Source organism: Colius striatus, chromosome 2 (genome assembly GCF_028858725.1).
Source record: "Colius striatus isolate bColStr4 chromosome 2, bColStr4.1.hap1, whole genome shotgun sequence".
In the NCBI taxonomy this organism is placed as follows: domain Eukaryota; kingdom Metazoa; phylum Chordata; class Aves; order Coliiformes; family Coliidae; genus Colius; species Colius striatus.
Genome location: NC_084760.1, coordinates 42,132,177 through 42,149,944, shown reverse-complemented (window position 1 = coordinate 42,149,944; position 17,768 = coordinate 42,132,177). Strand labels below are relative to the sequence as shown.

Below are 17,768 nucleotides of genomic sequence, written 5' to 3'. Positions count from 1 at the left end.
TTCTTAAAAAACACCCTGACTAACACAGTGCTTCCTGTCCAGTTTATTTAATCAAATCTATTTCCCTTGTGGTTTTAAGGTACATATATTTCTCTTAGATAGAATACCAAGGCTCTACAACAGAAGATGGGAATTGTAATATTTACATTTCACACTCTGAATATAGAGATGTCCATATTTTATACAAAATAAACAAATGTTAAGATTGAATGCAACCAACTGGCATAAAAATACAGCAGGTCAGGCAAAGTTGTTATAGGCAAAGAAGGCAGTTGCATAAGGCTGCTGGGATCAGGAAAATCACAACCATCTCTTTGCCTACTTTGCTTATGCTTTCACCCTCAAAACATACACTAGCTGCTACTGTCAGAGAAGAGGACAATTGCTTGGGACAATGTTGTTGTGGCTGTAAAGGAGCAGTTCCTCTTAGAAGCAGCAGTTATTATCTCCAAAAAAAAATCAGATTGCTGGCATTACTGAGACACTTTAGTCTTGTTCTGATAAAAAAAGACACTAAACCACACATTTGGACCTACAATAACACTAATAGTTAACATGTGATATAGGTTAAAATTAATATTTAATATGAACCATGTTATTTACTGAAGATGTTTTGGTTTCTTTTGTTTTACTTTGTTTTCCTTCCCAGGCTTGTGCAACAAATACCTTTTTTCTTTTCCGTTGTTTGGATTTGGCAGAGTCTTGTCCAATTCCACCATTCCCCAGGGCTCCTGATGGGGTTTTTCCAAGATGTTGCTGTCCTGCTGATGCTGGAGGTGTGGGTGTAGGTGGTGGTGTGTTTTCAGGAGAGTCAAGACTGGTCTTCACACTTGTAGATTGCCCTAAAAGATGTGGCTATAAAAGCAAGATGTCAAACCGCCATTATATAATCAAATCACACATACACAAAATTATTGCCTTAGATTTATTGGGGATTTGTATTGAGAAATGTACAATTCTAGAGGTTATGATAATATTTCTATCATAGCAAAGCATGCAATACAGCTATACAGTGTAGTCACTTGTCACTGTTTACAGCTTTAACCTCCAGTTCTGCAATAGAAAGTCTTCAATATGGAGAGAAGGAGTTTCCATCCAAGAAAAGGGGACTTACATTTAAATATAAAGATGCTGTTAAGAATTTAACATTTGGAGCAATAATATCTGTCTCAGTTCTTAACTTCAGTGTTCATAAATTCCATAACAGATATCTGTATCAGTATCAGATTCAATAACATCTACTTTGAAAGCAACAAACTAGCAAATACATATAGAAGTAAAACCTAAAATGTGTTACTATGTGTAAAAGTAAGATTTACCTCAGTAGAATTGTGATACTGTATGAAGGTGGCAGATATGGCATGACTGAATGGGTCACCAGCCTTGGGAGTCATGTCCTGTTTAACCAAAAGGGCCAAGTCCACCAACTGGAGAAGGAAAACAAGGTACCCTTAGCTGACACAGTACTTACTACATATGCTGCTGCAACAATGAAGAGAGAGTGTACTTGTGGGCTGAGGTAGTATTATAATATTCTAAAGAATATTTAATTTATATATATATATAAAATATGTATTTTAAATATAATATAAATACTAGTATTAGTATTTCTCAGTTGAAACTAAAATTATTCAGAGATAATATTCAGAAATTCAGAAAGCCTAAGCTTTCTTTTCCACTCCTGCAAATATATGGAGTAATCTGTCTACCCAAGAGGGCTCAGCTTGGCACTAAAGTAATGTTTTGTTTTCCAGGAAACCCTGCTTTTTAATCCAATTGTGCAAGAGGGTTGAATGTGTCTCAGCACACTGCCAAAGGTCACATAGTGAAGTATGTGGTTTCAGTCTGGACTTCGAATAAAGTTCATACTGGACTTCACTCTCCTCTGCAACCATTATAAATCATTTCTATTTCTGTATCAGATGGACAAATATGCTATAGTATGCATCTGTCATACAGCAAGCTGAAAGACACATAGGAATCCTGTTAGCTTGGTTAGATGAAGTAATGTCTGCTTCTGAAAGGGCTTCACACAGTCATCTGAGGCTGAAGTACATCCAAGAGTAATTAATACATAACTAGAGTTTGATCAGTATACTCCCTTACCTGTGCCACAGTCTCATATGCTAAATATGCCAAAATCTCCATTGCAACTGCATTTGGCTTAATTTCCATACTGCTACAGTCCAACCAGTCACGAAACTTGGAGGCTTTCTTTGCTGTCAGTTAAAATTGTAAGGGGAAAAGGAAAAGTTAACAACAGGTAGGTCAAAATAATCTATTTTTTCTGGGAGTGGAAAATTGTGCAAATATGAAATGAAGGAGTGTGAATGTGATTTGATTGGCCAAGGAAAGAATTAGTGGAGAATGATTGTTATTTAATACATAATATTTTAGAGATTCACAAGCAGCATGGAGTAAAGAGTAAAACACAGAGTCAGTCACATGGAAGATCTCAGAACAAGCAAGAGTCTACAACAGAGGACTGTTGACAGGACAAACCTGATTTTAAATATATAATTAAAAAAGAAATAATATGATTGCATCATAACTTTGATGAATGAGAGAATGCACTAGAAGAAACAACACAAATCTGGGTCCAGATCAAATGACATAATTGCACTGACAACAGCAAAGACAAAAAAAAAAAGCATAGAAGAACTAGGAAGTCCTTGTGTTAACACAACAGGGATTAGGTGGTGACAAGTTAGTCAAAATGATTTGTAGATGAGTGATTTTAAAATATGCTTTGGATATAAAGAAATAAGGATAGATGTAGGTCCGCAAATGATCAAAATTCATTTGAGAATTTCATACAGCTAATGAATGAGATCACTTAAGAGAAAGTACAGGAAAAAATATGGAATAAAGAAATGTAATATTTGCTAAGAGAGTAAAAAGGAGGAAAAAAAGGATTGTCTTTCTTAGGTAAGTGGTGGACAAGCTGATCACAGAAAGCTGCAGAGACCTAGACAGAAAGAGTCAGTAATATAGAGGCCTTAATGAAGGCTTGTTTCTGAAGACAAGACATCCAAAACCAAATTAAATACAAGGTGGGAGGATCATTTGAAATAGCTTTTTCAAAGAGAGTCTTCAACAAGGAATAAATGCTAAGGACAATTTAAGTATTAAACAGAAAACAGGTGTAAATAAGGGTTATCTTTTTTCAGGAGGGAACAAGAGGGCTACATTGGGTCAGCTAAAGACAAATAAACAAACTCCAAAGCAAGATAAGAAGTGTGAAGGCGACAGCAGGACAACAAAATGTTCCCTAGAATTTAATTTATTCTTCCTGTAAAACTCAGTCCTTTGATGGACTTCTGCTTTTATTTGTCTTTTGAAATACGAAGAAATCTGTGGAGCTGTAATTATTTATATATATCGTTAGAATAAGTTTCTTGAAGTCCCTTTCAGGTTTATTGTCTTGTAACACTGTTTTCATGGGTTTCTATTACAGTACAAAGGGCTTACTACTTTAAACATAGCAATACGCTATATTTTTACTAAAATCTGTGAAAATAAGTAAAAAATAGCCTTTGTGTTAGTTTTAAACAAGAGCTCTGCATGGGCAACCAAATTTGTGCATAACTCTCTTGCTATCTTACTACTGTTTTTTAAACACTGTAATTCTCTTATTCTTTATCATTAAATGTCAAAGAACTGTATAGGCATGATCATTTAAAAACACTGTGAAACTACAATTGAGATACTTTTGTAGATCACAGTCCCCTGGTCAGCAACATTCAATTTTATTTTGAAAATTTAAGTTTTCTATTTGTTCTGTCTCCAGATGATAACTTGACTTTATCACAAAATTCTCATTTTCTGAAGTCACTCTAATCTGAAGTATTATTTATCGAATGGCTCACAGATGTGTGATGCCAAACTATAACTAAGCTTACAAAACATGGTGTACTAAGGAAAGAAATGCTTACAAAACATGTTTTCCTGCATTCACTGACATTTGCTGATACAGAACAGTATTTCAAATGTGTCATTTATTTGCCATAAATGAGTCACTCTTTCATTGAATTTAAAAGGAAGAACAAAAGAAGGTCTCTCCTTTAAAGACATCGTTGTTTTCAAGTCTATGTTGTAGGATCATGTGCTATTTTGTCATGATTTTTACTGGCTCCTTCACCTCAGTTTCTCTGACATTTGACCTAAAACCTTAGTCATCACTTAACCGCTTCTGTAATGATGTTTTGCTACATGATCAAGCCCATTAATTTACAGGTCATTATAGCTGTGGCCCACAAGTACTTCTAGTAAGCTGGTTTTCAGTGCTAGCAAAGCCCTAATTCTGTCATCATGTTATTAGTGTTGGAATGGCGTATACTGATGAATTTGGCTAATGCTGAATAAATTCCACAGTAAGAGCTTACAGCTTAAAATAGAAAAGACTCTTTAGTAAGCTCTTTGTGTCTCTGTGGATAGGGGAAAATAAAAGCAAAACTTGCTGCTCTCCTCTAATTTTAGATGCATTCCTACAACCATGAAACTTTATTAATATGCTGACTACAATACCACTATGACAGTCTTCAGGCAAGTATGGCTGTTTTAATCCATTAACTCTTTATTAGTTCTATCTTTGCACTCATCCCCTCCAGCACAGTATTTGGACACACAGAAAGCTTGGTAAATATTAAAATAAAATACTCTGTCTGACAGCCTGAAACTATGCTAAATTAACTGTTCCCAAGAGTTATGCAGACAAAGAATTTAAAGATCTATTATTACAGACGAAACAAAAGTGCTTTCAAGATTCTGCTGTGTTCTCTATTACATGAAATAATAATAAACATCTTAATACAGGGCAACCTTTATAATACTTACAAAAACTCAATTGCCGACTTTCACAAAATTCTGCATACTGGACCGAGTCCATCATTCGTGTTTGTCTTTCTGCTCTCTGACAAAAGAGTAGAAGTACATGATGTACCTTATTCAAGCAAGAACTGCATTCCACAACAGAAATTACAGTAGCAAAGCACTCCTGCCGTAATTTTCAAGTAACCCTCCCAAATTCAACATGCACTGAACAAGTTAAGATGCAGAAATAAAAACCACATAATGGTTATTAGTCTCATGAGTTAAATTTCCCAGAGGAGCGTGTCAATTCTTATTTTAAAAATACGTTTGTACACCACTCACTAACAGTGATGAAGACCGAGTTAGGAAAGGTGTTGAGCACTCTTGTTCTGACCAAGGTGCACACTTAAACTGAAGCACATGGGGAGTCTGCCTATATTTTTACAGATGACCAGACAAGTAAAATGTTCTCCTGGACTAAGGCCAATGTGTTCTGCACTGAGCACATCCAAATGCGTGTGCTTTTAAAATGGGAGCACTAGCAGCAGTGACATGTGAATTCCATCTCATTGATGATATACCAGGCAGGAGCACTGAGATGCCTCTTCTGCCTTCACTGTACAGTAGGAAACTAAGTGTTAAGTGTGTGGTTTTGTTGTTTTTGGGGGTTTTTTTTTCACTGTGCTTGATTTTTTAATACTTCTCAACATGTATACAAAAAGAAATTAGACTGAATTAGAGGTCATTCAAGAATAAAACAGCTTTAAATGCTCACTACCGGATTTAAGACTGTATGTCATCTCAAAAAAGTCAAGGTATGAAATCATAAACACTATGCACATGTTCCCCTCTACATATATGTTATGCCATTATTTAATTGTGATTGAAACAGTACTGAAGTTCATGGTTAGGTATGCACACATGCTTGAGGTTTTTTTACTTCAACTGAGCAGGGGTGACTTTCACAAAGTAATGAATGGGTCTGTAGAAGAGATTAAATCCTTCACATATTGGAGGCAGGAAGAGGTAGTTAGATTAAAGAGAACGATTAGACTCCTCAGAAGCAGACAGTTTAGTCTCAAACAAGGAAATCAGACTGTCTTAAATATTAAAGAAAGGAATATAACTATCTTCCAGACAATAACTTAGTGAATAAATCATTACACCTGGTAAGAACAGGACTGCAACTAAGGATACCAAGTGGTATTGGATACCAAGACACTACCTCCGCAGTAAGTCCATACAGCTCGAGAAATCACGCACGAAGAAGGTGAAGTACAGGTGTGTTCACATTAAAGACAAAAGCCAATAAGTGAAAGACAACTCAAATACACACAAATACTCTGATTCCCCGAGCACTTTTACATCTAATGAAATTGACATTTCAGAGTTCTTCAGTCTCACTGAATAAGAAACAAAAGGCTTGTTGATAAGTGTATTTTAAGAGAGGCTCTACAATCAGCCTTAATAGACTTAATTTGGCCTTAACAGTGTCTTAAATCAGGGAAAAAAAAACTAAAAAAGGTTTAAAACCAGTACTTCAAATACATAATTTTCTTCCTCTATTATCTACTTTTCAGGTCACTCTTCTATGGCAGTTCAATTCATCAGCTACACTATGTTGACAGTCAATATGTTCAAATTAGTTGTAAACTAAACCACTACCTGTCCAGGAACATACCTGGATACTCCTTTCTTTTCTTCTCTACCCAGTCAATCATTTCTCCTGTATTTTGACTTTTTGTCACCATGATAGAAGCAGTGCCACTTAGGCATTTTTCAGTTATCCTATGCATGCTTCTGGCATCTTGACTACATTTTGTGAAGCTGTCATTTCCAATAAGTAAATTTTTTCAGTTAATCTATTCCATCAAGATGCTGAGTAAATCTAGATTGATTTTGTATCCTTTACAAATAATTTCCACAATATGTGCCGTATCTTCAACCCTTATTTAGTGCAACCATAACAGAGATCCGTTCTGCCTCTGAATTAATTCAGTCATACTTTTGAAGATGGAAGGCACCATCAGGATGATTTAATCTGAACTTCTGCATTGCACAGGATACTTCTCACATAATATGTCCTAGAAATGACTGTCTAAGAATTTCTTGGTTAATTTTACTATATGTTTTCTAAAGGCACCTAATTTGGGTTTTAATTTTTCACATATTAAGAAATAATATCTTCAAATAATTTAACATGTTAACCTTTCATGCAACATGGTTTAATCTCTATGTTTGTTTGTATCTTTGTTTACCAGTCAGAAATTAATAATTATATATTCCCAGGTAATATTGAAATAATTTAACTTTAGGTGGCTAATCAGACTGAGCTTCTCTATGGCAAAATTCTCTTGAAATTTTACATGGAAACATGCAAGTTTGCAGAACTGCTGCCTGAGATCCCTCTCCAACAAGATTCCTTATAAAGACCTGTAGTCCAACCTCCAGCTTAAAAGAGAGCTATTGTTAACACAAGATGAAGCCAGCTATGGCTTTCTCTACCAGAGTCTTGAAAACCTCCAAAGACAGAGATTTTACATGTCCTTTGGATAACCTGCTCCACTGCACTGGTCAAAACGATTTCTAATGTCCTACTTGAAACTGCCAACCAACAATTTGTGGTTCTTGACCTTCTTTATTCTAGCGAGCACTACTAAGAAAACTTTGGTTTTATCATTGTTGTAACTGTCTTTCAGCAGTTGTAGGTTGCTATCTAATCTTAGTCACCCCTTCATCAGACCATTAAAACTAAGTAATCTCTCTCAGTCTCTTCTGACAGGTCACATTTTCTAGGGTCCTGAAGCTCTCAGCACCTTTCAGCTAAACCTTTCCAGTTTCTCAGAATTTTTCTGCAACTGAAGGATGTTCCAGATTTGAATCAACAGCACCAAGTAGAATGGCATGACAACTTCCTTCAGACTGTCAGCCACATTTCTGCTAAACTATGAGGTTTGCTTGAGCATGATGAGATCAAACTGTTGACTCATGTTCTACTTGATGTTTATTATCACCCCTCAGATTCTTCCCAGAAGGGCTGTTACCCAGACAGCTGGTATCCAGCCTGTACTGATGCATGAGGTAACCCGGTCCCAGATGCAGAAACTCAGTGAAGTTTTTGTTGGTTTAGATTCTAAGGTTTTCAAGACTTGTCTGGACTGAAGCTCCACTAGCCAGTGTGCCAGCCACTCTTAATTTACTATAATCAACAGATTTGCAGAATGTGCATTTTGTATCTTTGCTCACATGTTTACCCACATTGTTGATGAAGTATTGATAACTTTTTTTCCTGTGGGGGTGAGGGAGCACTGGCACAGGCTGCACAGGGAGGTTGTGGAATCTTCTTATCTGGAGTTTTCCAAACCTGTCTGGACATGTTCCCATATGACCTGATCTAGGTAAACTGGCTTTAATAGGGGGCTGGGCTGAATGACCTCTAAAAGTCCCTTCCAACTCCCACCATTCTGGGATTCTGTGATTCTGGAATATGGGCTGCAATATCAATCCCCAGGATATTTTCATCTGTTCATACTTATATGTCAAGCCATCCTCAACATCCAGCAGTCCTGGGAATTAAAAACCCTCTGCCATAACAAAGTCACAGGAAAACAAAGTGACACAAAATGTTAACATGAGGAATTACGCTTCAAAGGCATAACTGAGATGACAAAGAAAAGATGCATCTAGAAATGTGACATTTTCATTTTTACAGGCATCCCATAACATAACATGGAAACTGCAAAATCAGGTTAATCCCAAGAGCAGTTATATTAAATTAAAGGATTCAGCAATGGCTACTCTCAACAAACAGACTATAAAACTCTGAAAATGTAATATGTTTCACAGCATGTTCACTCTCAAAATGTTGCAAGTTTCTTTGTAACAAGTGAAACAACAAAATATTCACCCAGAATCACAAAGTCTTAAGGGTTGGAAGGGACCTCGAAAGATCCTCTAGTCCAACTCCTCTGTCAGAGCAGGGCCACCTAGAGTATGATACACAGGAATTCATCCAAGTGGGTTTTGAATGTCTCCAGAGAAGGAGATTCCACAATCCATCTGGGCAGCCTGTTCCAGAGCTCCGTCACCCTCACAGTGAAGAAGTTTAGATTTTTCTAATAGGGACTTCTCTACACAATTGTCTACTGCAGTTGTCTAAACACTGGATTTGATATCATTCCTAAATACTAAATGTATACTTACATTTGCATTTTCTCTGTATGAATATTTTTGCATAGTAAAATTACCTACATATCTGTGAAATGAAATTGCTTTCTGCCTTCAATTCTCCACACTAAAAGAATTCTTTCTGAAAACTGGATTCTACAGTGCTGCTCTAAACCTCCACCAGATAAAATAGCTTTTATCATAAATAACTGGACTATATTTTCTTCCCAATACACTTTTAACACCCCCCCCACACACACACACAGCCCCCCCCCCCCCCCCCCCCCCACATCTCTGCATGGACACTAACAATTCAGGGGATAAGGATAGCCATTCCATCAGTCCTAACAGTTTTAGAACAGTCTATAAATAAACAGTAAATGCCAGAGAAATAAAAGGATAGCATAGGTAGATCATGTTTAAGGAAACACCAAAGCAGAAGACAAAAGCAGATCATCTTTCCTCTTCACTTCTCAAGATCATAAACAGTAATTATTTTCTCTTACATCATCTACACTTTGGAAAGATTTAATGCTCATGTATCTTTACATTTCTAAGGTACATTTTATAAACTCAAATCAATAATGTGAGACAAAAATAGAGAAGAAAGAGTGAGCATATTACTGTGAACACAGAGTTATTCCAGGTCAAAAGAGTTTCAAGGAAATAGCATTTAGTGTTGGGAAAATCATAGAAAGTTTGTGAAAATGCAATAACTTCTAAGCATTGCTTTCTTTTAAGTCTACAGAATGCTCACTTGCTTTTTTTTCACAGTGCTTGTCAACTATTTTTTCTTGGAAACAAATTATACAGAATTGTTTTAGTTAAGAAACAATTTCAATGTTATACAACTGAAATTTTCCAAATTCCGTTCTTGGAAGGAGCAGCAAGTCACTCCAACAGGACTGAAGTACTCTTTCATCAGTATAAAAGCAAGTTTGCTGGGAATCTTTCCTACATGAAGAGACAATGAAACTTGTAACAACACATTGCTTGAAGCAATCTCAGTTTGAATGTAGATACAACAACTGGCATCACTGACACTGCCCCACTGGCTTATCAATAAAATTAAAATTACTAGTCACTCTAAGCACTTAAGAAGCTCAGTTATGCGGTGTACAACAGAATGAAAATAGTGTGCATGCTTTCCCTGGAACATGTTGAAGGATGCAGTAGATAGGACCCAACACAGTAAATGTATGCTTAGTCTTCAAAAAATGTGCTGCATTTTTTCTTTCTCTCAGCATGTAGAACTAAAAACTAAGATTAAAAGGGAAAGGAAAAAAAAGGTGAAGAGTTGCATGTTGTCACCTACCATCCAGGATGAAAAATAATCCTTTGATTCCATTTTGAAGCTTTCACTCTTGACATATAAAGCTCTCTGACTGAGGGGAAGGCCACAGGCAATAGGCCAAATGTTAACTTGCTTACCAACTATTTAATATTTGAAGGAAATGTGTCAAGGAGCTGCTAAGTTGGATCATTTGAAAAAAAATGTATGCAGCACGGCTGGACACCTCTGCACTAATGATGAAGATGTTGGCTTCCCAAAGTGCTTGCATATTCATATTGTGGCATGGTTTCTTCGCTAAAGATCTTTTCATTGTATACCTATCACGGTTCCAAAGGAGAGAGGTAACTACCCCAGGGAAAAAACTAAGCTGTCCTGCATTGGCTGACATTACTAAAAGAGTACGCTAAGTATTTTCCCTTAATTTAGACTAGATAATAACAGGGCATTATATGCGGTACCTGACAGTTTTAGGGTTGTAAGGCAAAAATTACCTAGATCCAAAACCAAAAAGTAATTTGAGAAATAAATCCTCAGGTACCTAAAAACTGAAGCATTTACAAATATGCTGAAACCACATTTTTAGTCTTCTGTATCTTGAAGTTATCTGAGGATTATCACTATCTGAAGATTTTCGTTACAGAAAGGAAAAACATATTTACATTTCTTAGAATCACTTCAATTGGTAAGCAAAGAAAAAACAGGTTTTAAGAGGAAGCATTTTCAAAGATTAAGCTTACTCAGAGTTTTATACAGAAAATAAAAATGCCACTTGGGGAAAGATCAATAGCTTTTGTAATGTAATACTTGATTTGGCTATAAAGTACAGACATACAGGGAATTTTTATCATTTTTACCCACCTCTTATAGAACATACCATACATTCTGCAGTAACCATTAATCTGAATGAGTCTGCACGGCAAACTTGAGGCCTTTGATGTAATAGCGGTTTAGTGTGTTTAGCACTAAGTTACCAATATTAGAAGAAAACATGAAGTCTTTTTCTGGTAGACCAAGATAATCGCAATTTTAATGTATTTTTCATAATTATAAATAGTTCTACTTTTTTTCTCTACAATATTATTAACCCCACTTCCCTCAATAAACAGAGCTTATGACCTTGAGAACTTTAAAATCTTAACATTTACTGAGATGTTAAGGATCTACAACTGCAAAAGTCAAGAGAGAAAGTTATGAATGATGACAAATATTAATTAAAATAGACTTAAAGAAAAATCAGTTTTTCTTTATAGAAAATTGGTGATTTTCTGTCCAGTGAAAAAAGACAGGATTCATTTGAAAAAGTTTGACATTTACAGAATCCTCATTACTCATCTTAAGTCCTTTTACAGTAAAAAAGATATCAGGCACTTTCAGAGAGCAACTTCATCCTAAACTAGATGCTTAAAACAAGCCAGGTTAATTATATCTATGAATTTTTCTGAAGTTCATCAACTACGGACATCATCAGTAGAGCCCTAGGAACAGTGGCTTACATCTACATGACCACAGTACAGACATCCTTAGAAAAGCAAGATGAATCCCACTCTGATGTGTGATGAGTGAAGAATATCATCACCAATAGGGCAACTTCCATTTTAAGGCTAAGCAAAGGACTAAAGAATGACTCAGTAAATTTGGTTCCCACTCTAATCTCAAAGCAATGCAAGTATATACAAAGGTGGCTTTGTAACTTGAATGTATATTAATTCCATTCATTTTTGTCAAAACACGTAAAAAATAATCAAATAAAGTACGTGCAGATAAGTAGAGGGAAGGGAGTTGGCAAGACTTTTTAAAATTATGTAAAAACTTAAGTAGAATTATGAAAGAAACAAGAAAATGAAATTGCACAGACAATAAGAAATGAAAGGAATGGACTTCCCAGAAGTCATGCTGGCATTGCTTAAGGAAAAATAAAAGTGACCTCCTGAGAGGGACTCACTACGCTTGTAAGACTTTGCCCTTGAATATAATGCAAAATCTACACATTACCGACTTGAAAACACTCCATATCATATCCAAATTCCTTGCCTAAATTTATTACTGCTGGCCTGAAAAGCGGAGCTGGAAGCTGCAAACAAAATATTTCCATTACATGGGATGTCTTTGATTTCTACAGGAAAATATGTTTTTGGTGACTCCACCACCTCCCTGGGCAGCCTGTTCCAATGCCTGACAACCCTTTCAGTAAAGAAATTCTTCCTCGTATCTAGCCTGAACCTCCCCTGGCACAACTTGAAGCTGTTTCCTCTTGTTCTATTGCTTGTTACTAGGGAGAACAGACCGACCCCTGCTTCTCTACAACTTCCTTTTAGGTAGTTGTAGACAGCAATAAGGTCACATCTGAGCCTTCTTTTTTCCAGGCTAAACACGCCCAGATCCCTCAGCCATTCCTCACAAAGCCTTGGCACAGGCTGCTCAGAGAGAGTGTGGAATCTCCTTCTCTGGAGGTTTCAAAATCCACCTGGACATGTTCAGTATGACCTCAAGGAGAATCTACTTTAGCAGGGGGTTGGACTGGGTGATCTCTAGAGGTCCCTTCGAACACTCACCATGCTGTGATTCTGTGACAGGATTGTACGTGATTAAAAAAAAAGAAATGTCTGGTTTCCAGCTGAGAACTTCACCCTTTAGCCATACAGACATGTTGTTAATTTAAACTGGGATATTATAAACTATGGGATGAACCTAACATAAGACATTGATCTGGGTTTTGAAAGGTAGGCCACTAATTCATGAATATAGCTTATTAACTACAAAAATGCATAAAACAATTTAGCTCAGTCATTTTCCATGACACATAGAAATCTGCAACTTTTATGCTGATTATGTGTAAGAAGTGTATTCATGCTTAAGGGAAGCATTAAAATGAAGCTTAAAATTCATAGTATTATCTGTATGTAGATGTGCTCTCCCTCGCTTATGACTGGAGAGTGTGTAGTTACTTCAGTTAACTTTTTCTGTTAGAAAGCTTTTTCTATCCACTCTAAACAGAGAACAATATAGAGTGGTGTCCAACAATGCATTCTTGCTTCCTTAACACGAGAAGTGTGCATATAGTCATTTCACATTCGACTTGTAGTATTTACACCTACTGAGACTAACTCTGTGGTTAGATTTTAATTTTTTCGGAAAAGCCATTGTCCAAAAGACATGGAACTACAGATAAACATCACATCATGAAATTCTGGACATGACTGTGTGGCACATAGAGTTAAAAAGGAATTGTTTCCCCAGAAAATTAGTGACCACTATGCATTGCATATAATCTCCATGTGTTTTTATAAAGACATTATGTTTATATTTAAGCTCAAAGTAACTGACAAGAGAGAGGTCTCTCTCAGCCTCTTAGGCTGAGTTTGGTTGCCTGCTGCATTATGAATAGTTCAGACCTTCCGATCAAGAAAAGCACAGGATCTCAATATTCAGTACTCCTATCTGGGTTCTGCTATGACTTTGTCATCTGAGCGTGACCAAGTGGGAAGAAAGGCTGAATTAATCATGCTTTGAGGCTCATTTCCCAATTGTTGAAAAGCTCATGGGGTGATTAGCACTAATACCAAACCAGTGCAAAGTTAATGTGCCGTGATGCCATGATGTACACTAGCTGCGTACACCAAGCTTGCAGAGCCAGGGGGAGAAAAGAGCAAAATCAAAACTGCACAATGTGCCCAGGTGTGAAGATTAATCTTCACAGTAGCCTTGTGAGCTTTACCTCCATTATATACATGATAAATAGAATCATAAAAAGGTTATTTTCCCAAAGGCAGTTTGTTTAATTGAAAAACACTTCTTTTTTCCGCTCTAATTTTCCTTTATATTCCAGAATTTAACAAAATTATTTAGCATTTGGAATTAAGTTAAATTTCATCCAGCAGCTGATTTTGAACAATGTGTTTTATCAGTCTCTTACACCATACCTATTGAGAAATACACCACAAAATTATTAAATGTTTATATAAAACCAAAGAAATGTACGCTGTCATATGCTGATTCAAAACAATCATCACCATCCAAAACCACTACAGGAGTTCTCTTATTAAACATTCCATTTCCTTTTTCTGGAGAGAAAAAAAGTCTCAAACCCCATATTTTGGAATTGTGTAAAACTTTCACTGTCATACTTAAACCCATTACATTTAATTTCACTTTTTAAGAAGTAGAATTGAAACTTTTAGTTGAAACTTTACCGATACATCATTTGAAAGCAGAAAATTTCAAATTTTAATTTGTGATCAAAATTTGCTACATATTGCTAGTCTGGTTAAGAGGAATAGCTTGAGACCTTCAAGGCTAAAAGTCACTGTTAAACTAATTGACTTGTGAAAAACTGCACAAGTACATGATGGTAGCATTTAGTATCCGAAATGTAGATGTTCTGTACTAGCAAAACCATAGTTTCTTAATATTGACTTTCCATTTAATTATGTCTTAAATGATCTCAGCCATTTCACAGCAAAACAAACAACAAAGTTGTTTTGAGGGACTTCATCAAGTTATCATAACTTACATTGACTTTAATAGAAGAAACAGGTCTTATATCCCGATCTCTTCTCTGCAGCACTGATTACCCCTCCAGTACCTCTTACTACTATGGACTCTTCATGTATTTTAAAAAAATGAAGTACCACTACAATAGTTTTGATGGGAATTTCTGGGTTTCTAAATGCTGAGGGGAAGGGAAGAAAAGAGCATCTACTGTATATGGATTCATTACCATGAGCTTTACTGATAGTTTCTTCTGTTCCCTAATGAAAGCAAAAAACCTCCACCGTGTCTCTATTAAAAAGCAATTAGATTTGGTATCCTGGTGACACTTTAAAGAGCACATTATGTGGGAAAACAAAATAAACATTTACCCTGGCAAATGAAAGTGACTTTGGGTTTTGAAATACTTGGCAGGAAGGTAGAATTATATTCAAGCATGCAGAAAAACTAATATAATATTTAAATATTTGCCCAAGTAATATAGAATTTAAAATAACACATTAGAAGAAACTTTTTTGATAAATATTTGTAAGTTTTCTAATATAGGACATACTATAAAAGTAATATGTTCAGCTGAAATTTCAGATTGCTGTAGTCTTTGTTACACATTTTCTTGACTTGTAAAGTGGTAGAGTCGTTATCTTCTTCTAACGAGTTTTTGTTTTTATTTCAAAGACAAAAGCAGTTCTGATACTGATGGTCCAAACTGATAATGAACACATGCAGCTTTCCACAGAAACAACCCTTGCGAATCTGAATCTTATAGATATTGATACAATGAGTTAATGTTAACGCCATCTTAGCTAAATCCTACAGCACTCTTCTTCTGTTCAGTATCACACATTTGCAATTTTATAAAAACTCCTTTAGCTTGCAACAAGACATGATTCAGTGAAGACAGGCGTTTATATCAGTCTGAAAGTATCTAAATGCTATAAGTCAATGACCTTCTAAAACTCTTAACGACATTTATTAATGTGGCATTGATTCATAAATTGAGATGGATACTGGATTCTGGTTTGAATTCTCAAAGTATTTTGCTGCAATGCCTAAATATGCAGATATTTCACTTCCCTTCTACAGTACAAATCTCAATTAATGTTAGCGACACAAACCCACAAACACAACTTTTTCCTGTATATCTGAATTATAAACAATTATGAAGTTCGAGGTACACTATTCTGATTTACTAAGAGTATTTGAAAAAACTACTTTTAAAAACTGCTTAATTTTATCTCATTTGGAAAGATATGTAAAATTAGGAAATATTTTGAAATATTTCTAAATTGCCATAATAACACCAGCCTTTATTGTAATTGTAGCCTGAAGAAGTGCATAATTTAAAATACCTTTAAAAGAATTCTTTTAAATGTAGCCTGATTTGTAAATTTAATTATAAACTACTAAACTAACTGCTAGGATTTTCAGTTCTTGTAAATCAACACAGCTTCTCTTAGTTCCATTGTAAGAGAGAAGCCATAGTTTATTTCAAGTCAGCAATTTGAAGTCATATAAGGAGTATTCATGCTGTAACGCATTAACAAACTGGGCCAGTTGGGAGAATCTGACTTTCAATCTTCTTAATTTGTAGTGTCCGAAATGCAAGCTGTTATGCTGCATTAATAACAGCTTTTGAACATAGTATTCATTCACCCAGACTGTTAATAGAAATAAATTTAACAAGAGACTATTCCCTGTGCACATTCAACATGCAAAATTTCCAGTCACTCATAAAAGAGGAAAGTAGGTAACTTCTTTAAATATAGAAACAAGTTTTGTGGTTTTATATTCTATTTTTATTCTACAATCAGCCAAAAGATTTTAAAAGGTAGAAAGTTTGGAATTCAAGAGTTTAATAAGAGATATCCTAGGATCCTACTACCAGGATAATCTCCTGAAAAGGCTGTCATGGCTCTAATTCCTGTTCAAAATTGGTTATGAAGATACTGAATATATGCCATAGTTCAAGTTGGTATTCTTATTGCTGGGCATTGACAGCTTTGTAAATTTATCCCGAATAAAAGTTTATTCTTCATTCATGGCTGCTTGGCTTCCTCAGGGTTTCTGATTTTTTCTGACATTTTTAGAGTCAGATCTAGCATTTCTCAAAGGTACCAATTCTGCGTTCTTTCTATTTCTTTAAAGTACAATTGAGAGTAACAAAGTTAGCTAGCACTGCAATCATCTCATAAATACTGGAACTAGAAATTGGATTTCCAGCCTTGGGGTACATCAAGAGTTAACTCCCATTTTAAGAAGGGTGTGATTAGCAGCTGGAAATCTGCCTGAGTTTAGTACATCTGAGGATGCTATTACAATTTTCCGATATAAAATAATTAGCTGATGATATGAGCTGACAGCTAATACAGCTACAATAAACATAAGAAAAATTCTTTCCAAGCGGATGTAGAGTATGTGTTCCGTTCCTAAGCTGTTTGATATGGTCTGTGTAAGAAGCTAGGACTCGATACCAGATGCTGTATGTTCTACAAGTTTTTTCTGCAGATGTCTGCAGCCTGAGAAAGTCAACAGTGCATTGAATAACACTCCTAGTAAAAGCATCTTCTTGTCAGAGTCACTGTATGATATAGGATATGAATCCCACACAAGTGGATGAACTGATTTTAAATAATACCATCTGACAATGGTAGAAAAAACTCTTAGTAGGTCTGACAAAGTCCTGGAAATGGCTGTTAGCCTTGGGAAATAAAATCCAGCCCTCTGACAGAGACTACTCATCCTTCTTTCGTTTGATCAAATGGAAAACAAAATTTAATGATTGCTTCCGATGTTCCAGAGGCAAAGTTTCAACACCACTTAACACTGCCACCAAGCAGTCTACATCTTTGCCCCTTACATGTGCCACTCAAAAGAAGAGTCTGGAAAAAATGGTTAGGATTTGTTTGAGAATAAAACATATGCAACTTAATGTATTTCTTATATTACATTGCTTTTAAAGAAATATCTTTTAGAACATCAAAAGTATAGCGCATATGGTAAATATTCC

At 35.7% G+C, this 17,768-nt stretch overlaps 1 protein-coding gene across 6 annotated transcripts in view; it reads right to left on the bottom strand.

Annotated features, from left to right (window-relative positions):
- Positions 1-17,768, bottom strand: part of SUPT3H (SPT3 homolog, SAGA and STAGA complex component) — a 268,407-nt gene that overhangs the window by 53,884 nt on the left and 196,755 nt on the right. For all 6 annotated transcript variants that reach the window (XM_061989512.1, XM_061989511.1, XM_061989509.1 and 3 more), the window contains exons 7-10: positions 4,837-4,912; positions 2,107-2,219; positions 1,320-1,427; positions 667-855 (exon numbers count right to left, since the gene is read on the bottom strand). In XM_061989512.1, the coding sequence (XP_061845496.1) occupies positions 667-855; positions 1,320-1,427; positions 2,107-2,219; positions 4,837-4,912 (486 nt within the window). The remainder of the gene's footprint in view (positions 1-666; positions 856-1,319; positions 1,428-2,106; positions 2,220-4,836; positions 4,913-17,768) is intronic.